Source organism: Gadus morhua, chromosome 6 (genome assembly GCF_902167405.1).
Source record: "Gadus morhua chromosome 6, gadMor3.0, whole genome shotgun sequence".
Lineage (NCBI taxonomy): Eukaryota > Metazoa > Chordata > Actinopteri > Gadiformes > Gadidae > Gadus > Gadus morhua.
The window spans coordinates 21,466,058-21,488,225 of record NC_044053.1 but is presented as its reverse complement, the minus strand read 5'-3'; the positions used below and the strand labels follow the sequence as shown (position 1 = coordinate 21,488,225).

General features: G+C 47.4%; 2 protein-coding genes across 5 annotated transcripts in view; both read right to left on the bottom strand.

Annotated features, from left to right (window-relative positions):
* Positions 1–12,796, bottom strand: part of dtx1 (deltex 1, E3 ubiquitin ligase) — a 39,062-nt gene extending 26,266 nt beyond the window's left edge. Inside the window, exons 1-3 of the mRNA XM_030358893.1 lie at positions 12,145–12,796; positions 11,901–12,053; positions 10,783–11,431 (exon numbers count right to left, since the gene is read on the bottom strand). Coding sequence (XP_030214753.1) covers positions 10,783–11,029 — 247 coding nt within the window. The 5' untranslated portion in view covers positions 11,030–11,431; positions 11,901–12,053; positions 12,145–12,796. The remainder of the gene's footprint in view (positions 1–10,782; positions 11,432–11,900; positions 12,054–12,144) is intronic.
* A 482-nt stretch (positions 12,797–13,278) lies between these two features.
* ccdc92 (coiled-coil domain containing 92) lies at positions 13,279–21,966 on the bottom strand. Of its 4 annotated transcripts, XM_030359493.1 has the most exons (5): positions 21,886–21,966; positions 21,467–21,723; positions 18,681–18,847; positions 17,846–17,887; positions 13,279–15,887 (listed from the first exon to the last, which is right to left on the bottom strand). In XM_030359493.1, exons 3-5 carry the CDS (start codon positions 18,814–18,816, stop codon positions 15,067–15,069), a joined length of 999 nt encoding a protein of 332 aa, XP_030215353.1. In that variant the 5' UTR covers positions 18,817–18,847; positions 21,467–21,723; positions 21,886–21,966; the 3' UTR covers positions 13,279–15,066. The 4 variants fall into 4 exon arrangements, with proteins under 4 accessions (XP_030215353.1, XP_030215356.1, XP_030215354.1 ...); XM_030359496.1 differs by lacking the exons at positions 21,467–21,723; positions 21,886–21,966 and adding an exon at positions 21,044–21,416; XM_030359494.1 differs by lacking the exons at positions 21,467–21,723; positions 21,886–21,966 and adding an exon at positions 19,909–20,626.
* Positions 21,967–22,168: the final 202 nt, after the last annotated feature.

Genomic DNA, 22,168 nt, shown 5'->3' with positions numbered 1-22,168 from the left:
TCAGTCATTAGTAACATGAGCTTGGAAGAACTTAAATAGGCAGCTCATGTAAAAAATGAGTTCCTGTGAAGAAAAATGTGCACAAAAAATATAACTATGTTACAGAAAGAAATCGAAATAATCTGTTTAGAAAGTATAGTACTAGTACATTATTAAAACGTAGAATGCAGAACCAATGTAGTGTCAGCTGGAAATGTCTCTGTGATTCTGTGAAACACCAGACAGCGATGAATAGGTATGTAGCTTTTAACCTCAGTCACTTACGCTGTGTCAATCACTGAAGCTGAAGGAAGACTGTGGTCAGAAGAAGGCCTGAGGCCTGTCGCTCGGTCCGCAGCCCGACATCAGCTCGCACTCCGACGTCTGACCTCAAGTGAAACCACTTTTAATGGAGCCTGGTTGCAGAAAACTTCATGTCTTTTAGCTGCGTCTCCTCATTCTCTTGATGCATGTTCAAATTAATCAGATATTAATTGGGCCCAGTGTTTGGCCTGTGGGGGGGCAGCTAGGAAGGCTTCCACTGCTTACAGGAAATGGTGGGTGGTGGGTAGATTGATATGAGGGGGGTGAATACATGGATTGACAAATTTTATTCTTGTTCAGCAATTTAGATGGGAAAATGTGTTGGGATTTTCTTCAATGCAAATTATCCACATCAAAAACAAAAAACAATCAAGGATAAACATTCTCTGAACAGTCCTTCTGGTCCAGGCCTAAGACTCTCTGAACAGTCCTTCTGTACCAGGCTTAACACTCTCTGAACACTCCTTCTGTACCAGGCCCAACGATCTCTGAAAAGTCCTTCTGTACCAGGCCTAACAGACTCTGAACAGTCCTTCCTACCAGGCCTAACGCACTCTGAACAGTCCTTCCTACTTTCTACCAGGCCTAACGCGCTGTGAGCAGTCCTTCCTACCAGGCCTAACGCTCTCTGAACAGTTCTTCCAACCAGGCCTAACGCTCTCTGAACAGTCTTTCCTACCAGACCTAATGCTCTATGAACAGTCCTTCTGTTCCAGGCCTAACGCTCTCTGAACAGTCCTTCCTACCAGGCCTAACGCACTCTGAACAGTCCTTCCTACCAGGCCTAACGCACTCTGAACAGTCCTTCTGTTCAAGGCCTAACGCACTCTTAGCAGTCCTTCTGTTCCAGGCCTAACGCTCTTTGAACAGTCCTTCCTACGTCCTACCAGGCCTAACGCTCAGTGAGCAGTCCTTCCTACCAGGCATAACGCTCTCTGAACAGTTCTTCCTACCAGGCCTAACGCTCTCTGAACAGTCCTTCTGTTCAAGGCCTAACGCTCTCTTAACAGTCCTTCTGTTCCAGACCTAATGCTCTATAAACAGTCCTTCTGTTCCAGACCTAATGCTATATGAACAGTCCTTCTGTTCCAGGCCTAACGCTCTCTGAACAGTCCTTCTCTTCCAGGCCTAACGCTCTCTGAACAGCCCTTCTGTTCCAGGCCTCTGTGAACAGTCCTTCTGTTCCAGGCCTAACCCTCTGTGAACAGTCCATCAGTTCCAGGACTAACCCTCTGTGACAAGCCCTTCTGTTCCAGAAACATGTTGAACTGATGAACGGGAAGAGGGTTCCAGACCCCAGTAGCTCATTCCTAACCGATAGGCCCCCCTGCTGCTCTGCCAGTGGAGGTGAGTTCCTGGGTTGATGCTGTGCTGCTGAGAAGCTGTTAAGTCATTGCTTGAGGGCAGATTCTTTCCTGGTCCTAGGGGCGTTTGGGATGGATCAGGCGAAGGACACGTTGCTTATTTGTGCACAGAACCATACAGACCAATGCTTTGTGCTTCCTGGTGAGAGACGTATTATGACGATAACAATATTGTGTTCAATATTTTTCATCCTAACTTCCTCTGATCATGTGAGTAACACATGATCCTCCAGCGAGGCAGCAGAGATACCACAGAACATCTAAGACATGATTGTTATTCTGCTAAGTCTGATGACTCATGTCTCCCCAGCCAAGTGGCATCCATTTGAGGGACGTCTGTGTGTGTGTGCATATGTGTGTGTGTGTATGTGTGTGTGTGTGTGTGTGTGTGTGTGTGTGTGTGTGTGTGTGTGTGTGTGTGTGTGTGTGTGTGTGTGTGTGTGTGTGTTTGCGTGTGTGTGTGTGTGTGTGTGTCATGCATGTGTCTGAGCATAGTAGTGGAGGTCATACAGGCCAGTTACTGGCACAGAAGTTTGGCCGATCCACCAGACATGTCTTACCAAGAATGAAGTAAGATGAGGGAGAGCGAGAGAGAGAGTGAGAGAGAGAGAGAGAGAGAGAGAGAGAGAGAGAGAGAGAGAGAGAGAGAGAAACCCACACCCACATTGATATTCTGCTGAGTGCTTTGGCTGCAAACAATCAAAATAAGTGATTGTTGTCCTGTGGGCGGGAGGTGTGTGCGAAACTGTGAACCTCCGGTTCTAGCACTAAAGGTGTGTGTGTTTGTCAGTGTGTGTGTGTGAGTCCATTAGTGTGTGTATTTGTGCACGCAGGTTGAGTGTGCTCAGGTTGGCTTGCGTTTGTGCCTGTCCCTGGCCTTGTCGCAGCCCCTCCCTCTCCTGGTTTCCATCCGTCTCTGAGACAGTCTGCAGCCGTGTCTTTAAGAGCGCTCGCTAGCGAGATGCTCAATCTTTACTGCCAAAGGACAACGCTCGCTAGCAAGCTGCTAATTCACCTTTATAAAGTCCCCAGATTCAATGCTTCCACCCATATGAGTAGCACTACAAAGAGTTAGCTTGGATGGAGCTAAGAGTTAGCATGTGAACGGGCTAAGAGTTGGCATGTGAACGAGCTAAGTGTTAGCATGTGAGCGAGCTGAGTTGGCATGTGAATGAGCTAAGATTGGGCATTGGAACAAGCTAAGAGTTAGGATGTGAAGGAGCTATCAGTTGGCTTGGGAACCAGCTAAGAGTTAGCATGTGCACCAGCTAAGATTTGGCATGTGAACCAGCTAAGAGTTAGTATGTAAATGAGCTAAGAGTTAGCACGTGAACGAGCTAAAAGTTGGCAAGTCTGACAAGCGCAGTGGCAGCGAACAGAGAGGCAATCTGTCAGGATATAAATATGATGCAAATGGCTTGATCAGCAGATTCAGTCATGCCATGTTGGAAGTGACGCCATGTGTTGTTGTTTGCCTGCTCAGATGAAGTAGGAAGTGGTGTGATATGATGAAGATAGAAAATACACAAATATATATTTTTTTTCAAAACCTGCTACGTGACACTGTGTGAATATTGTGGAATTTCTCCAAAGAATCATCCAGCTTTTCCATTCCCCATATAGCGCTTTGTAATGCTGGTCTATGCGTCAAAATGCCAGGAGACGCAAACTCCTTCTTCTTAAATAAAGACTTGATGCAGCAGCAGCAGGGAAGGATGGAAGATTCTGCAGCCAAACTCTGTTCCCCTCTTACAAATCCAGCGCAGGCCCCGACACGTCCCTGGATCAGGGTTAGCAGACCTGTCACGCCGCCTCAGCACTGGAGAGGAGGCTTCACCTCGGGGGCCTCCTCTGTGTTCTATGACATGTAACACACGCGCTGAGCCCCAAACAAAAAGCCTTCCCATGGCCAGCTGGTCTTAGAAGGATCACCGAATCTGGGGGGACAACTATTGGTGCTTCAAGACTCAACTTCTGATTTCTTAAAAACAACTCGACTCATGTCAGCAGAGCAACGGCGGAGAACGCACAGACTCCCAGGGATCAGAGGCTGATTCTGGGTTCCACCGGGGCGACGAGGGACTGGGCCTGGCTCTCTCTCTCTCCACACCCCCCGTTGCCACGGCTACCTTAATATCTGGCTGGTACAGTGCTGCGGGATCCAAATGTGTTTTAACGTCAGCAGGTTTCAAAGGAAACAGCTGGATTCATTATTCGCTTCATTAATCACATTTTAACGACCCCTGTGTTGACTCCCGACGACGATGACCTTTTAATGAATATGCGTTCCGCCGTAGATCAAAGTGATGGGGGGCGAAGCTATTGTGAGACCGAAGACGGCTAAATATACATGCAGAGGTTCGGCCTTCAGCAGATTAGACAAACAAACTGGTCCGCAAGCTCAGAAGAGGGAAGTTGACGATGACTTCCTTGTTTCAAATGACGATCGTATGACACAGCAAAAACGGTTATACTTCAACGAGATCGGATATTTTATTGGATGATTCAAATTCAGATTCAGTGGGCCCTGCAGCCTTGTGTGGGTGACGTTGTAGACGATCACACGCCACAGGCTGGGTGGTGGGAGAGGGAGTTCTGTAAAGCTGGAAGGCTGTTTGCCCCCCAAGAGCAGAATCTGCTCTTTAAAAGAGTTCAAAAGGGCAGATCACAGGATTTGTAAATCAACATGAATGCTGTGCGTCCTCTGCCGGTGGCGGCCCTCAGATGTACGCTACAGATCTCCTCTCACTCCTCTACTGATGCCACAGGATGTGGCTGGACCAGGCCCCGGTCGCCAAGGTGACCAGACAAACTACAGAGAGCACCGGGACCCGGCCGCCAAGGTGACCAGACTCACTCCAGAGAGCACCAGGTCCCGGTCGCCAAGGTTACCAGACAAAATCAAGAGAGCACCGGAAGACCAGACAAACTCCAGAGATCTACAGAATGAATGAAGTTGACACTTGAGTAGGACCTGCTAGTAAAGGTAACCTCCTCCCATGGTCATTCTATTAGGATTAATGCTATGTTATCATAGATACGAAACCTGTGTGCAGTGTTTTTTTCTCTCACCCACCAGTGCTCCATCCCAGTGCTCCATCCCAATGAACCATCGCAGTGCTCTATCCCAGTGCTCCATCCCATTGGTCCATCCCAGTGCTTTATCCGAGCGCTCCAGCCCATTGGTCCATCCCAGTGCTCCATCCCCAGTGCTTCATCCCAGTGCTCCATCCCATTGGTCCATCCAAGTGCTCCATCCCAGTGCTCCATCCCAGTGCTCCATCCCAGTGCTCCCCAGCGTCCTGCCAGTGCTCTTGCCAGAGGAAGGGTTATGTGGACACGGCCCTGATGAGGCCTCCGTTCAGAACGAGGTCAGTTGTAAGGCTATACATTAATAAATGGTATTAATTATGGAGGAAACATCAGGTTGAAAATATTAGAGTAGATCCAATATTAGCCTATTTAACTGTATATTTATATCCAATATCAGGGGCACCCTAACCCTGCAGAGGGCCAGAATGTACATGTTGGTCCTCTTTTGTCAGCCTCTCTATCTAGAGCACTGAGCTAGCCTATATATATTATACAAGCGCTACTTCTAGTGTCTCTGTCTGCTCGTCTAAGTCCATTTCGGCATGTGCAGTGGGGTGAAAGCCGTTTGTGGGGACTATTGGAGAAAACTACAGAGCGAGGGCAGTTTGTATGCACTGATTTGTGTTGTACAATATATATACCTAGATACAGTTATGGTTGCTGCTAAATACTTGTTTGGAACTACTATACTTTAATGGAAGTCAATGGCTCACCAAATGCCCAGTTCGGAACGAGGGAGAGAGGGTATGTGTAGAAAAATCATGACTTATTTACACCTTGAGATAGACAATGTCAACAAGTGCAAACCGGCCAAATCATTTTAGTTTGAGGTGGAAAAGAAAGCATCAAGTATTTTAGTTTAGATGCGTTCACAGCAAAATGCGCGTCGCGAATGCATACAATGCAAAGACGCAAATAAATGCAAATTATGGCGCGAATGGCGCAGGGCGAACAACGCGTTCACAGGGATTTTGTGTGATTGTACACGATGGGTAATATTATACAGTAAGTCTGAATCAGAGTTGACGGGAATGATAGATGCTGCTTTTAGCGTACAGAATCGCAATACAGCGGCGATTAAGGCGATAAGTTATTGAGGTAAATTACCATAAACTAATACACTTAAATGGATTTTCTTTCGAAACATGTATATCAAAATGGATATTTCAGATTTTTAGGTGGCTCATTATCGACACTGCGTCATATTCTCAGGAGAATAAATGTGTCCCTGTATTCAACGGTACAACGAACAGAATTTCTCTTCCCTGAGCGGCTACTATAGCCTCCATAAAGACACACTTAATCACTGGTGAGAATGGGAAGGATGTGGAGGAGCAGAAGCCCTCACTGCCATGTGAAGTCAACCCAACAGCTGTGTGTGTGTGTGTGTGTGTGTGTGTGTGTGTGTGTGTGTGTGTGTGTGTGTGTGTGTGTGTGTGTGTGTGTGTGTGTGTGTGTGTGTGTGTGTGTGTGTGTGCGTGCGTGCCTGTGTATGGTTGTGTGCGTGCGTGCTTGAGTGCGTGCGTGCGTTGGTGCGTGCGTGCGTGATGGAGACTGCTGATAGGTGTGGGGGTGAAAGGGGATCATTCCATAGCGGTGTTTAGAGGATCAAATACCCCTCTGGGGATGAGAATGGATCGATCCCCTGCTGGCCCGAGGCCAAACCATTCCTCGCTTGTAGCTAGATTTATCGTAGCTGTATATAGTATATACCCTATATATATGTATAAATATATTTATTTTTTTTCTTCTTTTTTATACATATTTTTTATTTAAAACATCTGTCTGAGCCGCGCGGCCCGTGGTTTGAGGAGCAGCAGACGGGTGGCCCGATCTGCGGTGACCTGGAGGGCAGTGAGGGAGGACTTAACCACGGTCCACATGCTCATAGAAGTCAGTAACGCTATGGGCTGCATCCCCAAAGGAGCTCATCCCAGGAGACCTGCAGAGCCTGGGACCTCCCAGAGTCCCAGTTAGGGGGAGGACCATTAGCACACAGTCTACCACCAACACACATACCCACACACACACCGCCACGAGACACACGTATACATCAAGACACACACATGGACCTGCCCGCTGACACAAACACACTCACAAACACACAGCTGTGACGCACACAAATGCACACACACACACACACACACACACACACACACACACACACACACACACACACACACACACACACACACACACACACACACACACACACACACATAAACACCTTTACATAAGACACACATTCCGTCACGACACACACACTCAAAATACAAAACATGCACATCAACACACACAGATGTCCGCAACCGCCCCCGCGTCACACACACACACTCACACACACACACGACGGGGACGCGATGCACAAACAAGTGCGCTGCCTCCCTCCAGGTGCAGGTGTTGCCAACCAACCGGCCTCAGAGGACAGCACAGGAGACAAATAACAAACACTCCTAATGCCCTCTACATGCTGATTGGACCACTCGGGCTGGTGACCGAAATGAATGGACCCCACCCCCCAGGTTAGAATCGGTTTACAATGGGGGTGTATGGGCGGGGGGGGGGGGGGCTGGAGGATGGTGGTAAAGGTGGTTGGTGGGGGGGGGGGGGGGGGTTGGGCTGGTCATTAATCAGGACCTGTTGTGACAGTTGTATCTCGAGCGCCAGGGAAGCTCACACTCCCACACCACGGTAATGGCACACTCCGGAGCCATAAACAGAGGTGCAGCCGGAAGGGTTGACGAGCTGCTTGCTGACTGCTGGTCATCCCCAGGCTTGCACACACACGCACCCACGCATGCACACTCCCACACCTGCACAACCACATGCATACTACTCACACACACATACAATCATGCACACACACGCACATGCACACGCACACGCACACGCACACACACACACACACACACACACACACACACACATACACACACACACACACACACTCTCACTCTCACTCTCTCTCTCTGATCCGTTATTTTATGTCCCTGCAAGTAAAGATGAGAGGTGGGTTGTGTGCAGGCCAATTGACAATAGGTGCCGCATAAAACATGTAAACACGGCTCAATCTGTCCCGACCTAGCTGAAGGCTGTGCCAAACAGAAGATACAGTCTCTTGAGGATTCGGAGCAAAGACTTGTTGCAGGTTACAGGGCGTGAGAGAAGAGATCACATTTCAAGGTCTATAGTTTCAAAACATGTTGCACATTGAATTTGCTTTGGAAACCAAAAGCTTTCAACTTCCAGAGACAACGCTTGAATAGGAATATCTGACAGAGTAAACACTCTTCTTTATCTTGTGATTGGCCCTGGCTTTAGTCTAAAGGAAACCTTTAGGATTCATAGCAATGGACCAATGAGGGGCTACAAACAAACTGGTTCCATTCTACATCCACCAAGACCCCTTTGCAGGATGTCCACGTCTCTAGGCATTGAATAGTAGTATAAACTTAATTTCAACTTGCATCCATCACGCCTCTTCAAACGTTAATAATAAAACATCTCTTCTTGTCCCGCCTTGCCCTTTGTGCCCTGCGGTCTTGAGGGTGCTTACGCCGCACACATTTGACCGGACACTCGCCGCCGAGAACAAAATCTATTTGTCTTCAACAGTTGCCTAAAGTGATAGATGTATAGCCTGTGTAAAATATACCAGGTTCTCTAAACGATGGCCTAAGGGACAGGGGTTTATCATAACCAATTTACTGCCCTCATTTCAAATGTGTGTGAAATCAAAAGAAGCCATTTGAGACAGGTTGGAGGCTGTGGTTAGGCATTGACAACGGCACTTGGCCCTCGATAAGAAATATTTTCCGGGAAGATACAGAAGCATATTATATCTCATATCCTTGACTGTATGATAAATGTCTTGCTTCTCATGCCTTCATAACTTAAATACAATAGGTTCAGTGCAGACCTGAACCCTAATGCCCTGCACAAAACATTCAGAAGATAGTGAAAGAAAGTAACTAAACAGAACTCCCTTTTCTCACCATGCAATCGCACAGAATATCCCCTCACTCTGACAACAATAGCAAAATGCCATTTTTTACACAATGCTAATACATCTGGGGTTAACTTAAAGGGCTCCTACATCACAATGGCCCGTAAATGACAACGACGACTCTTTATTTTGTTGCCATGCTTGCTGGCGATGTAACGTACTGGAGTGGTGCTCCGTGATGCAGCACTCATTCGCCTCACAAACCACAGCGCAAGCCCATCGTGGTGTGGGAACCTTTGGCAAGGTCACAGCATCTCTGCATACAACATCCCATCCAGCACAGACCACAACAATGACAATGGTTACCAACACACATGAACCATTCGGTTCATGTGTATTGCTATCCATTGTCGTTGTTGAGGCACACAAGCGGAGTTGCCACGGTTGGTAATATTGTTGCCAAGTAACATCACAGGCTTGGTCCAATCTCCTGTTGTGGAGACGGCTGATCGTTCTACCTGTGGCTCATCACCGGTCCCTGAAGCAGACTGGTAACAATCTCACTCATCTCCTCCAGTGATTACATAAGCCCTTCCAAACACAGAGAGAAGCGGGCTGTCCCGTTTTAATTGGCTGTACACAGAGAAAAGCAGGCAATGGTGCCCAGATGAAGCCGGAGACGATGAAAAACCACGCGACGAGTCTTTCGTTTTGTTTTCACGAGAGTTGCACTTCACCAACTCTTGTGGATGCACGTTCTGTTCTATTTAATTGCTTGTGGGACAATGCTCAATGCTTTTAAAGGCAACCTGAAACCGGTGCCTCAGTATACTGTCCCTAAAGGCGATCCAAACACCTTGATCCAGCCTTCAAACGCCCCTTCAATTCAGCGCCTAAAGCAGAGGACGGGTGGGTCACGATAACGCTAACTCAGCAGGTAACCAGGTAGAAATATCAACCAATGACAATAAAATAATGTGTTTTATCTCGAGAGTGAGTCATCTAATCGTCTCTGTTTTGGCACTGCATTGGTGGCATGTCAACACGGCAGAGTTGCATACCAACTTCAGAAAAACTATAGACTCAATTGTTCAGAGATCACTTCTCTGCATAGCCTTCCCCTTACCTAGCCTGGTTCTACCAGACTCTCGTACTTCACTTCATTTCATTTCATTTGTACAGAGAGTCTGGACCTAATCAATTGACACACGTTAACTCACTTGAAGGCGGGTGTCTGTTGAAGTTTAAAATGATTGGATCTGCCCAGTGCCACTCTGGATCTGCCATAACCAATCGCTAACGTTTGGTTGTGACATATGTCATGCGCCGGGAATCACGCGCAGGTTGTACACAAACCAAACACCTTGCGCGTCTGCACGAAAATGTCCGTCAACGACAGCTGCAGGTTTTGTTCGTCGAATTTAATTTATCAGGGAAAAATTGCACATTGTAAAAAAACTACCGACCTACAACAACAACTCAAACTGGCGTACGACTTTATCGTCATTGTTCTCAGACACGCCCTCTGTTCGCTGATTGGTGGCCGCTGTGGCGGCACCAGAAAACCAAATTACATACAGCAGGTCCAGACCTAGTACTGAAGGGAAATTCAAATTGAGCGGAAGTACTTAGGCGGGCGGAGCCAGGCTACCCCTTACCCCCTCCCACCCCTCTTAGGCATTTATTGTATTTTTGTACGTTCTGTTACTTAATGTACGCATTTATAGTATATTGTACGTCCTTGCACTTAAAAATAGTACTTATCATTGTGTAGCATCTTATCCTAACTAGCTTTTTTGCATACTGGAATGAGTTAACTTAACAGTTTCTAGTGCTTGGCAATTCTATGAACAACCTTACTCTACCGACAGCGATACATATTGTTCTTTCTCTTTCTTCTCACAAATGTACGTATTGTAAGTCTCTTTGGATAAAACAGTTTGTTAAATTACCTTAATGTTAATGTAAAAAATGTAATCCACAATGCAAACCAATCTACAAGTGGTGTCAGGGTCCTGCCCCCCTAACGCTCCCGTAATGAGGGGGGGGGGGGGGGGGGGGGGGGCTGTTGCTCACCTGTGTCTTGGCGGAACTGGTGCATGGACTGCAGGTCGATGACGTAGGGCGTGAGCTGGCCGTCCACCTGTCCCAGGACCACCGTCCCGCGGGCGTCCCCCTTCAGGACGTTCTCCACGTGGTGGCACACGGCAGCGCTGTAAGGCCGCCAGCGCCCGTGCTCGTTCAGCCACTCCCACACCACCACCCGGGCCAGGTTCTGGGGGGGGTACCCCAGCCCGCTGACCCCCGAGCCCGGCCGAGCCATCTCCTAGTCAGGGCTGGGTGGGGCCAGAGGTCTCTGCTTGGCAAACGTGTGTGTGTGTGTGGTCACAGATTGAAGGGGCTCAAAGTGTGGGGGACGTGAGTCCAGGGCTAGAGCACCCCCGCACCACAGGGGGTCAGCAGGAAACGCAGACCAAGGTCTTTATGGCGGCGATTTGAAAAGCTTAAATCAGCGTGTGCCATGACGATCCGACTGGATCCACTGTCGGGAGTGTGGGAAGGGGGGTCCCAGTACGCGTGGACTGTCCCTTGTGATCAGACCAACATCTCAGCTACTCTTTGTTGGTCTGGAGGGTGGAGGGGGGGGGGGGGGGGTTGGATGAGCTCGGAGCCTCTCTAGACCTCCACGTTTAAGCAGTGCACAGGTACAGTTGGTTCTCAGAGACTAGACAAGAAACAAGGCAGAAATAATCATAGAAAATCATTACAGATATATTAAAAATACACATACATCACGACATCTCCTCGATACCAAATGGACCAACAGTAGCTATCGTTAGATGAATACATATATGCCATAAAACCCCGCTAATTTTTGGTTGTTGTTATAAATGTTTACTAGTTATGTTTACAATTTCTCTTGATGAATATAATAAACAAGAATCGCTTTAACCTAAAGATTTAGATAAATCCAACCGTGCAAAAGACCTCTGAAGGAAAACACAATAGTGAAAATAGACAACTCGGAAGCCTTCACTATTGCATAAAGGCTATCGCTTATTGCATTACTCACATCTTGAATTGTCTAGCCTACAGTGAATGTAAGGCTGAATGTGTGCGTGTCCGAGGCAAGCTCGTCGATGTTGATATTGGTAATCATGTACAGCAGGCTTGTATCGATCAGCCATACAGACCTGTGGGTCGATCCGTCCAGGGACGCGACACCGTATCCAGTATCCAGTACTCAGTCACGGTGTGAGATAAAAACAGAGCAAATCCTGAAATGCAGATTCGCATCACTCATGTTGTCGTGAAATCCAATTTGCACCCACATCTTAAAGCTCCAGCTGTAGGATAAGAACACAAGCAAATCAAATATAGAAAAAATGCTATTGTTGAGTCTCAAGGACCTTGATTATTTTGCCATGCACTACACACCAGTGCTATCCGGTTTCACTCCATTTGGTTAAAGTAAATCCCTGTTTCCCAAAAACAATATTCCAAACGAGTTGGGGTTGCAGAGCCGCCTGCTATACTGCTTTAAATCCCACTCTGTCGTCACTTTGAACGAGAAACTCTGAAGAGACTCTCTGAACCAGAGACGTAGTAAACATGTCCAACGCTGTCCCCAAATCACGCACCAGAGGTCCGCACACACCTGAACGCCTGGCCGCCGGGAGCCCCGTGTTTCCAAGGCTACAGGCTCCGCTAACAGCGCGACGCGATGCTGGGAGGAAGGAAGCCAAAGGATGCTGCGTCGCTGGTGTCAGATGATGGAGCCAGGGTTAAATGAATGACTTCACGTCCAGCTTTGTGTGAAACCGAGTAGCATGGCTACATCCATTTTACACTGTATGCAAATTGGTATGGCCCTCATTAACATAATGTATCCATCTAATCGTTTGTCAATAGCATTGTTTATCACACAAATTCATTATTATCTGAGTTGTCTGGATTAATTGCCAAAGGAATTTATACCCCAGGAAGCTATGCCTTGAAGAGTCGTTATTATATGGTCAAGAAAAGGGAACAAATTAACTTGAACGCATAGGTCTACTATCCGTGACGGGCTGTGGACCCTGATTCTCAAAAGGGGGTTGCGAGCGCAACCCAGCAGCTGGTCTAATTACGCCCCAGGACATCCCCATTCTCAGGTCCTCTCACTACTGTACCTTTATTTGATACAATAACAACAAGTCAATAGTTAGGTGTGGTAAACGTGGGAGCACTAAACAACTGCTCGTTGGCTGTATTTGAGGAAACATTTGCAGTAGGCTACCTTTGATTGCGTTGGTAAAATATATCAACCTGTTGTAATCCTTCAAATGAATAAAAACAAGAATTAGGCAATTATGCGTAACATTAACCCATAATTAGTCCCTCGGCCTCATTTCATCAAACAAACAAATAATATTATCTTGAAAAATTGCAATTGACCCTTTTGACCGTCGTAACATTGCTTTATGATGGCATTCGTCTTTATATGAGTTAGTTACTGTCTGGTCTAAAAGGTCTAGGCTGACCTCCAGCGGCCGTTTGATGTAACAGCATTAAGCCGCCCAACAAAATAGAACAGGTTTGACATCTTTTATTAGGTTACAACAGCTTAAAGCGATCTATAAATTGATATTCTTCACGCTACTGCAAGTGTAACACTGGCCAGCTCTGCCAGTGTAGTTGTAGGGTGTGTGGGTGAGGTTTAATTAATTAATTAATTAATTAATTAATTAATTAATTAATTAATTAATTAATCAACTTAGCATAGGAAGAAGAGTGTAAGAAGCAGAATATACAACATCATACAGATCTATCATATATCATTCATTCCTGAATAGAAAGATAGTCAGAATAGTCATAGTTTCTCCATGTAAATAGGAAAAGTGCATTAAATACTTCCAGGACTCAAACATTAAAAACACAACAAACCATGTGTGCGCAGTATGAATGTTGACAGAATAGCATCGTTTTTGATTCATCTGTCGATTATTTAAAGCACAAACAGCATTGAAGAAATATTCCAATGAGCTGATACATGTTGAGGATATATATTGGCATTTCTTAATGTTTATAGATCGACGAAATATCTAGATAATATATAAGCAATCTGAGCAGAGGACACATACATCACAACAGGTTTGCCTCAGAGATGTATATATATACTGTTTATATACTATTGTTTGTCAAAGGAAAGTTCAACCAATTAAACAATTAGCTGTTCGAATGTGCTACTACTGCTTTTTATTATCGGACGTATTGTTTTGACCGTCTACGTAAAATTAATGTTTTTTATTACCAATGTATATATGTTATAGAGCTAATATCAGGAGTATCTGCAACAACAAAAAACAACCTTACATCAAACATGAACATTGTTGATAAAAAATCTGGCTCAGAGACTTCAGTTCTTATCTTAACCATCTCTCACTCTCTATCTCTCTCTCTTCCTCCTCCCACATTCAAAACGTCCCTAGCCACACAGGCCCAGGACACATGTTGAAGCACAAGTTAAACCGTACTTTTCAACATCCATACCTCCAATATCTTTGCCAACGAAAAAAAAGAAGGGTAAATTCCGCCTTGTTTAACATATTACAGGATATTACATTGCACATATTGCGATCCTACAGTAGTATGACTATACCGATATGATGATGACCTTTATGTTGTGAGTACTAGTTTAATTCTGCGAGTTCTACCCTAGAGATGCAGCTGAAAATACTTGAATATACACAGACTACGTTACGGAGAGACTGTAGTCCACAAGGAAGAAGACGGATATTTGATCGATTCATCACTGTTTTCTGTATGGTTGACCCAATTCAGCAGGCACTAACGCAGGTATTTGGCGGAGTAATTATTGTATGTGCGAAGACAGTGTTGAATGTCAAGGAGGGAAACGAATAAAGAGGGATGAGTTACCTGGGTCTAGGGGGAAACATTTGGCATGCTTTAAAGATGTCCTTCACTACGTTAAAAAAGTGGTATTCATATAAAGGTTCGACAATGCTTTTTTTTTTTCATTTTAATTCTAGTGTTGCATAAAAAGCAGGCTGCACAGTGGGTCAGGCTCCTTGCTGCTCTCATCGCGCGCGTTTGTGTATTTATTCTGTTGTTGCTTCAGTGTGTGTGTGTCTGTGTGACAGTTAGTGTGTCTGTATATATATTGTAGCGTCTGTCAGTCAGTCAGTGTGTGTGTGCTTGTGTGTGTGTCCCTAAATTTGTGTGTGTATGTGTCCGTATGTGCATTTGTGTGTGTGTGTCCATGTGTGCTAGTATGTGCATTTGACTGAGTTAGTTCACGTGTGTGTGCGGTGTGTGCGTGTGGCTGTATGTGTGTACGTGTGTCTGCGTGTGAGCGTGTCAGACTGTCCGGTCGGTCTCCGAGCGCTTGCGTGCCACCTTGCCCCCGTTGACCTGGTCCACAGCCAGTGTCTCCAGCTCCACCTGCGGCGGCGGCGGCGCCGGGGGCGGGGCTCCGTGGGGGATGCGGTGCGCCACGCCCACGTGCACCCGGTGCTGCCGGGCGGGGCTGTGGCGCGGGCTGCTGCCGCTCGGCGGCCGCTCCGACGCGATGGGCGGGATGAGCGCCGGCCGCTCCCGCATCATCTGTGGCTCCAGGGGCTCCCGCGCCGCCCGCAGGAAGGGGGTGGGGTCCGGCATGGCGTCCACGGCCTCCCGGAGGACGGGCCGCCGGGAGCCGTCCTGGCCCAGGCGGTACACCTCCGTCACCTCGGGGTGCAGCGGCTGCGAGAGGCTCTTCTTCATGCGGCGGCGGGGCGTGTCGGGGGCGTGGCGCTCCTTGGCGGAGGCGGAGGCGGGGGTGGGCGGGGGCGTAGGCTTGTAGCAGGAGGCCACGGGGCTGCTGTTGGGGCTGGCCTCCGAGGAGCTGCCGGCCAGCAGCTTCTTCTTGGTGGAGTGCAGCTGGGAGGTGAGGTAGGCGATGGTGCCGGCCCGCTGCTCCAGCTCCCCGGACAGCAGCGCCAGCTTGTGGCTCTTGATCTTCAGCTCCTCCAGGTACTTCTTCTCGCGCTCCTTGATGGTGTTCTCCAGCACACAGATCATGGCGTTCTTCTGCTCCAGGTCGCGCAGCAGCTCCCGGTTCTCCACCTCTCTCTGCTTCAGCTCGCCCTCCAGCTCCTCGCACCTCCTCTGGAGCTCCCTGCCACGCACCTCGCTGCTGTCTGTACAGCAGCGAGCACACGCACACACACACGCACACACAATGCACAATGTACAAACCATATGAGACACGCAGCATGGTAATATGGTATACATGGTAAACCAGTACATGTATGCGTGTTCAAATGACATGGCAAAGTGCCAGCAGACCCATGCTAAGGGAGTAGCCACACACACACACACACACACACACACACACACACACACACACACACACACACACACACACACACACACACACACACACACACACACACACACACACACACACACACACATATATATACACAGCGGATATAGTAACGCAGACTCATCCGCTAACAGCGATTAATGGTGTTTTTGCAGGGACCCTTTAAATTAATAATGAGCATGAAATCATTAGGCCATGAAATGCTTGGATTCCGGGCTTCCTCAGCTGCTCAGCATGCAGACTCTGGTGGTGTGATACTCAAGTGTTCCCCACGTATCGCCTCTGAGATTCTCTCAGCTTCACTACTTGTGAATAATGGTGCGAAACATGTCAACAACAGATTTTTAATTCACGCTCACTCTGGCACAACATATGCCCATTTATTATTAGGACTGATCCATATTTTGGTAACAATGTAATTGTTCATAATGGGCTACATGCATCCCTTACTGTAACAGAGATATACAGTTAACATCAGCATCTGAATCATCCCATTGCAGCTGCACACATAGGCTATAATCAGGTTATTCATGTGAGCCCGACCACAGACGGCCATTGAGTGAGACAACAGGCAGTGGGGGACATCAGCTGATGTTAGCAGGGGGGAGGGGGGACTCATCTGCAGCAGAGAGACACACACACACACACACACACACACACACACACACACACACACACACACACACACACACACACACACACACACACACACACACACACACACACACACACACACACACACACACACACACACAGAATCTCCAGTCTCATATTACAGATCTGCTAGAGAGCCCAGGGCTCATCCCTGACCTTCATCCCTGTTATCTTAATGCCTTTCCCCCCCCTCCACCTACTCTAGCCCTAACATCCTCCATTATATGCACCTCAAGAGCCCTGAAATTAGTGCCAAATATGTTACATATGATATAGATATAAAAATAGGGGTCCATTTCCAAAACCTGTTCTCGATGACCTGAAATCATTGCTGCATCCTGACAAATATCCAGGTTTCGCACCCAGTTGTTTTAGGGCTGAAACGTGTTGGTGATTTGCAATAGTGTTGATGTTGCAATAGTGTTGATGTTGGGCGGGGTGTGTGTGTGAGATCGTCAGTCTCTGATGTCCCCCATCTGGAGCAGCTGAGGCAGCTTGCTGCCTGACGCAGGGTCCGGCCATGAGGTCTCACAGACACACAAACATGTGTGAAGGGAGGGGTGGTAATCAAGCTAGTGGAGCCCTGGTAAATTAAATCAACTGGAGCCACGGATTGTTTTAATTCATAATTTGTTCCCTGTCCCGGCTCAGAACAGCCATTCCAGGGGTAGAGCCTGGATACTTATCTTTCCATCTAAGGACAGACTGACAGAGTATGGTAGGTGCGGTGTGGGGCGTAGCCACGTCTGGACCAAAGCGCCTGTCTGGGCTGTGAGGGTCATGTTCATGATGGTTACAGCGTGTGTGTTGGGGGGGGGTTGCTGTGTTACCAGGAGAGAGGGCTGTGCACTGCACGACAGTACATGTTGGGTTTTGTCTAGCTAGCCCCAGCTCAATTAAAGTGTCACTCTCCTAAAGGAAAATACGGTACATCATAGTTTGCCGGGTCATTGATGCACAGCTTATGTCAGCAATCCCCTGTGACCCTGTATACATAACAGGGGACTGAGTGGCATCACGACCCCAATGATGGGAACCCCTGCATTGGTCTCACAGCGTGACACACTAGAAAGGGTGAACTGTGTTGCTGATGTGCTGTGAGGTCAGGGGTCTTACCTGAAGGGTCAGAGCTCCTCACAGTCAGCTCGTATGTCAGGTCTGTGGAGAGACAGCATGTGATGGTCAGAAAGACAGCCATGGTAGAAACACATCAGGAAGGCTGGCGTTTGTTTTGAGTCCACATGCTGGTCTCTAATACATAGCATACCAGGAAACTAGAGCCACTGCATGGGGGTCTTTGTCAATGCTATCTCCTTAATATAAACAACACTTTATCTAACCATCACAAATATAATCTCAAAGTGCTGCACAGGCCCGTGTTCAGTTGGAGTCGGGTTGTTCTCTCACTCTCTAACAGGAAGGAAACCGTTCCCAAACTCTTCAACAGGGACACATAAGAAGGGTCCTTTCAAGTAACAAATTTGGCATACACATAAATACAATTACACAGCGACTTCAGCACAACCAGGAGACAAAACTGACTAAAAAACAAATCTGATGATGAAGCATGCTGATTTCCTTTTAGCTATTGATGCTTATGTCAATGTAAGTTTAATGCAATAAGGCACTTATCATGATGAAACTCCATGGAGATCATCAACCTATCATGCAAATCGCTAATACCCAGATTCAGATTGAATCTCTCTGCCGCGCCCATCACGCACCATGCAACACTGGTTAGTTCACTGCTCCCAGATCAGAAGAATGCACATGAAAAGCCTTCTTCTTGTGTGATAATGGTATTGCTCCATATGGAGTACATGTTATAAGGCATCATTCATCAGCTGGCTCTCCGTCTGATGATTCCAGACGGTGATATATCCAGTATCCCCCTCTGAAGCCCCTCTATGTGTACCATATACCAGCCATTTGCATGGGGGGAAGCAGTCACCTGTACAGTGCTGCTGTAGTCTTTTGATCTCAGCGTGGAGCCCCTTCAGCGTGGTGGCATGGTCCTGCTGGAGGAAGAGCAGGTTCTTCTGGGCGCTCTGCAGCTGGTTCTCCAGGCTGACGTTAGCGGACGCCATGGCCGGCTGTGCTTGGGCCCACGCACTGGCCCTTGGGATCAGGGGTGAGAGAGAGGGCAACAGTGAGCGAGAGAGTGAGCGAGAGAGAGAGAGAGAGAGAGAGAGAGAGAGAGAGAGAGAGAGAGAGAGAGAGAGAGAGAGAGAGAGAGAGAGAGAGAGAGAGAGAGAGAGAGAGAGAGAGAGAGAGAGAGAGAGAGAGAGATTATGATTGACTTTAATTCCTTTCTGACCACACATTAGGAATGGAGACTTCAGTGTGGTGCCAGCGTTCTGCTCTGTCTGTGAGAGAGACCGAACAACAGGATAATCTCAAAACACAATCCATCCTCATCAGATGCCAATAATGGCTCTAAGCTAATGAGCTTTTTTTTTTGCAAAAATGGAATATGGGTCGGGAATACATTGAATAGTAAATACGTAAACATGCGAGTCAGAGGAATCCTTACTAAGATTCTGATCCGATGTATACTACTCCTTAATATCTGATCTATAGTAAAGCCTCAGCAGTAGATACACGCAGATGGATGATAGTTATCCTCAAAACAGACGTATCAACACAATAACCCTACCTTCAGACCCCAACATCCATCCACTCTCTGTTGCCCTCTACTTTAGTGGAGGCTGTGGTCCTCTGAAGGGCCTGAAGGGTATAAAGAGACTAGCCATCTGGGTGGTTTCCTCCTCTCACCCTCTCCCAGGCCAGGGCAGAGTCCAGAGCACATCGATCCCCCCTCCCCCCACCACAACCCTGCTGTAGAAAGCCACGCCTTGCCACTCCTTTCCCATACTCTCTTTCTCCCCTATCCTCTTCTATCTTCTATCCTCTTCTCTCTTCTCTTTTCTTTCTTCTTATCTCTTATCCTCTCCTGACCTCTTCCCTCTTTTCGTTCCCACTCATCTTCTCTCTTTTCATGTCCTGTCCCCTTCTTTCTTCTCATTTCCTCTCATCTCCTTGCGTCTCCTTCCTACTTTTCTCTCTTCCTCTCATCACCTCTCCTCATCGCGTCCCTGCCCTGTCCTCTCCACCCCTGTCCCCTTAATTTCTCCTCCCCTCTCTGCCCCAGCCTCACCTCTCATCGTCTCACTACTCACCTCCTTATCCTCCTGTTTACTCCTCTCCTATTCTGCTCTCCTCTGAACGATGCATGAGTGTGCTTCAATAAAACATCCTAGAGCTTCTCTCGCTTACATCATCAGCTGGTGCTCATCAATAATAGATCCTGCGTCACCCGCTTTCTCGGACGCACCTCTCACAGTTAAATCTTGTTTTCCTGAATCTCATTAGTATTTTGTTATTGGCTACAAAATACCCTCACCTGTAGTGAGTTATAGTGTATAACTAAAATTAAACTTAACCCTCACCCTTAAGTCAACCCTCACTCCTAGACGCCTCAACACATCCATATCCATATCCATCCCAACGGCTTGAGGGATAATCCACAGCCTGACGGAGGAGTATGTCCTTCCGGGAACGATGACAACATCTCTCCACCCCATTCACTCAATAACTGTCCATTAGCACAATTAACCTAACAAAAGAAATGTCTTCTGTTGGTCCATGAATTGATTTAGGTCCCCTTAGAATCATTTCCGGAACCAGGAGGGTGTTTTTTTATGAGGGAAAAGCTTATCTTATTTTTTGTTTGTAACCCCACTGTGCACCCTCTCTTTCCTTTCCTTCATAATACACAACCAGCATTTCCTCAGACAGGGCACATAAATAATCCATGAACTGCAGCAGCATGACACACTAGCTCCCCATCCTGAGCCACAACAAGCTTTAGCTTGTGCTTCTCCTGTCGTCCAAACAGGACAATATTTGCATAATAGATATCCACCAAATTGGATTTGGTCTCTAAAAAATCTAAATTAACTCCAGTGTTTAAGGGATACCAGTTAGATCTAATCGATGCATCTTCTACTAAGTTATTGACTTGCGGTGTGGAGCAAGATGTATACTATGTTTTGAAACTGAAAGCAGACCCTAAAACAGCCTACAAAAGCATTCAACTAATTACAACATGAACGACGCAATAAAAAAAACTAAACAACCACAACACAGAAGAGCCCAAGACAATATCCTCCAGCTACATAGCTATAACGAGCCGGACGTGAATAAGGCGGATACTTTAATTTCAGCACCTGCATTGCGGACAGCACCCTGAACGCTCCCCACTCCTTGCTTCATTAATAGACACTGGCGCCGAGACACAGAGCCAACACTCACCTCCTCCTCCACTAATCATTCACTTCAAGGCTAATGACAAACATGACGACATCTGTAATTATCACATTGAATGGTTGTCTTCGTAAACAACTGGCCTAGAAGACGCTCCTAACGTTACTGTCACCGCCTTGTTGTAATACTGCAGGAGTTGATATCACCACATCAATAACGCAGCTAGCCGTTAGCCTAGCGAGGTAGTGGATAACGCGGATAGAGAGGAGGAGCTGTCCAATGTCAGCGGATGCAAAGCGAGCCGTGTTAGTTAGCCGAGGGGCTATCTAGGGCTGGAGAAGCCCAACACTGTCCATAGCGTCTAACTCGCCCCTCCGGCTTCTCGGGCCCTAGTTAGCCACTCTCACCAGGGCTTACTAGGACTGGAGAAGCAGTGATAGAGGCCAACACTGTACGTAGCGTCTAACTCACCCCCCCGGCTTGAAGAGGCACCGCTGGTCGAGTGCTGGTCGCCGAGCCCCGTCAGCTGGTCCAGTGCTCTGCGGACGGTCGAGACGTGCTGCCGGGTCGAGCGCTCTGCGGACGGTCGAGGTGTGCTGCTGGGTCGCCGAGCCCCACCAGCTAGGCACGCGCTCCTTTACTATGCATGTCTCCAATGCTGTCGCACGCTGGAGCTCCTCGACCGTTGGAATCAGAGGGCGGCTGCGTCGTCTTCACGTCTCCCTGAACTACTAGACACAATAAAGCGATGCATGACGGGTAATGGAAGACAACTGATGGCCGCATTCTGACAACGGTGTGTTCAGAACGCTGCATGTGTTTAACAAGCTGTGCTTATTATGATGATTAAGTGACAGAAAAGGACTATGATATGCCGCCGGTTAACTTACAATTTCGATGAGATTAGTTGACATCGTCTATGTTGTCAGGGGTGTGTTAGTGTGGTGTGGCCAATGAATGGCGTCATCACCATGGTAACTGCCGTGTCACATTTCGGGTAAATGTACATTTGCGCCATCTAGTGTGAATTAAAATGTTATGCCTGTTATGTATTACAGTGTCACACAATGGACTTGGAGCTCGATATAGACCCGGACAATAACTTATTCTCTAACATCAACAACAACTGCTGCTATAACTCAGCTGAACAGTACAATCAGACCATTCAAACGG

Excerpts from the sequence above, each read along its gene's own strand:
- ccdc92 (XM_030359493.1), bottom strand. The coding sequence starts at position 18,816 with ATGGCGTCCGCTAACGTCAGCCTGGAGAACCAGCTGCAGAGCGCCCAG. Across the intron at positions 17,888-18,680 it reads ACTACAGCAGCACTGTACAG|ACCTGACATACGAGCTGACT; the intron begins GTGACTGCTTCC and ends GTCTCTCCACAG. Across the intron at positions 15,888-17,845 it reads GAGGAGCTCTGACCCTTCAG|ACAGCAGCGAGGTGCGTGGC; the intron begins GTAAGACCCCTG and ends GCTGCTGTACAG.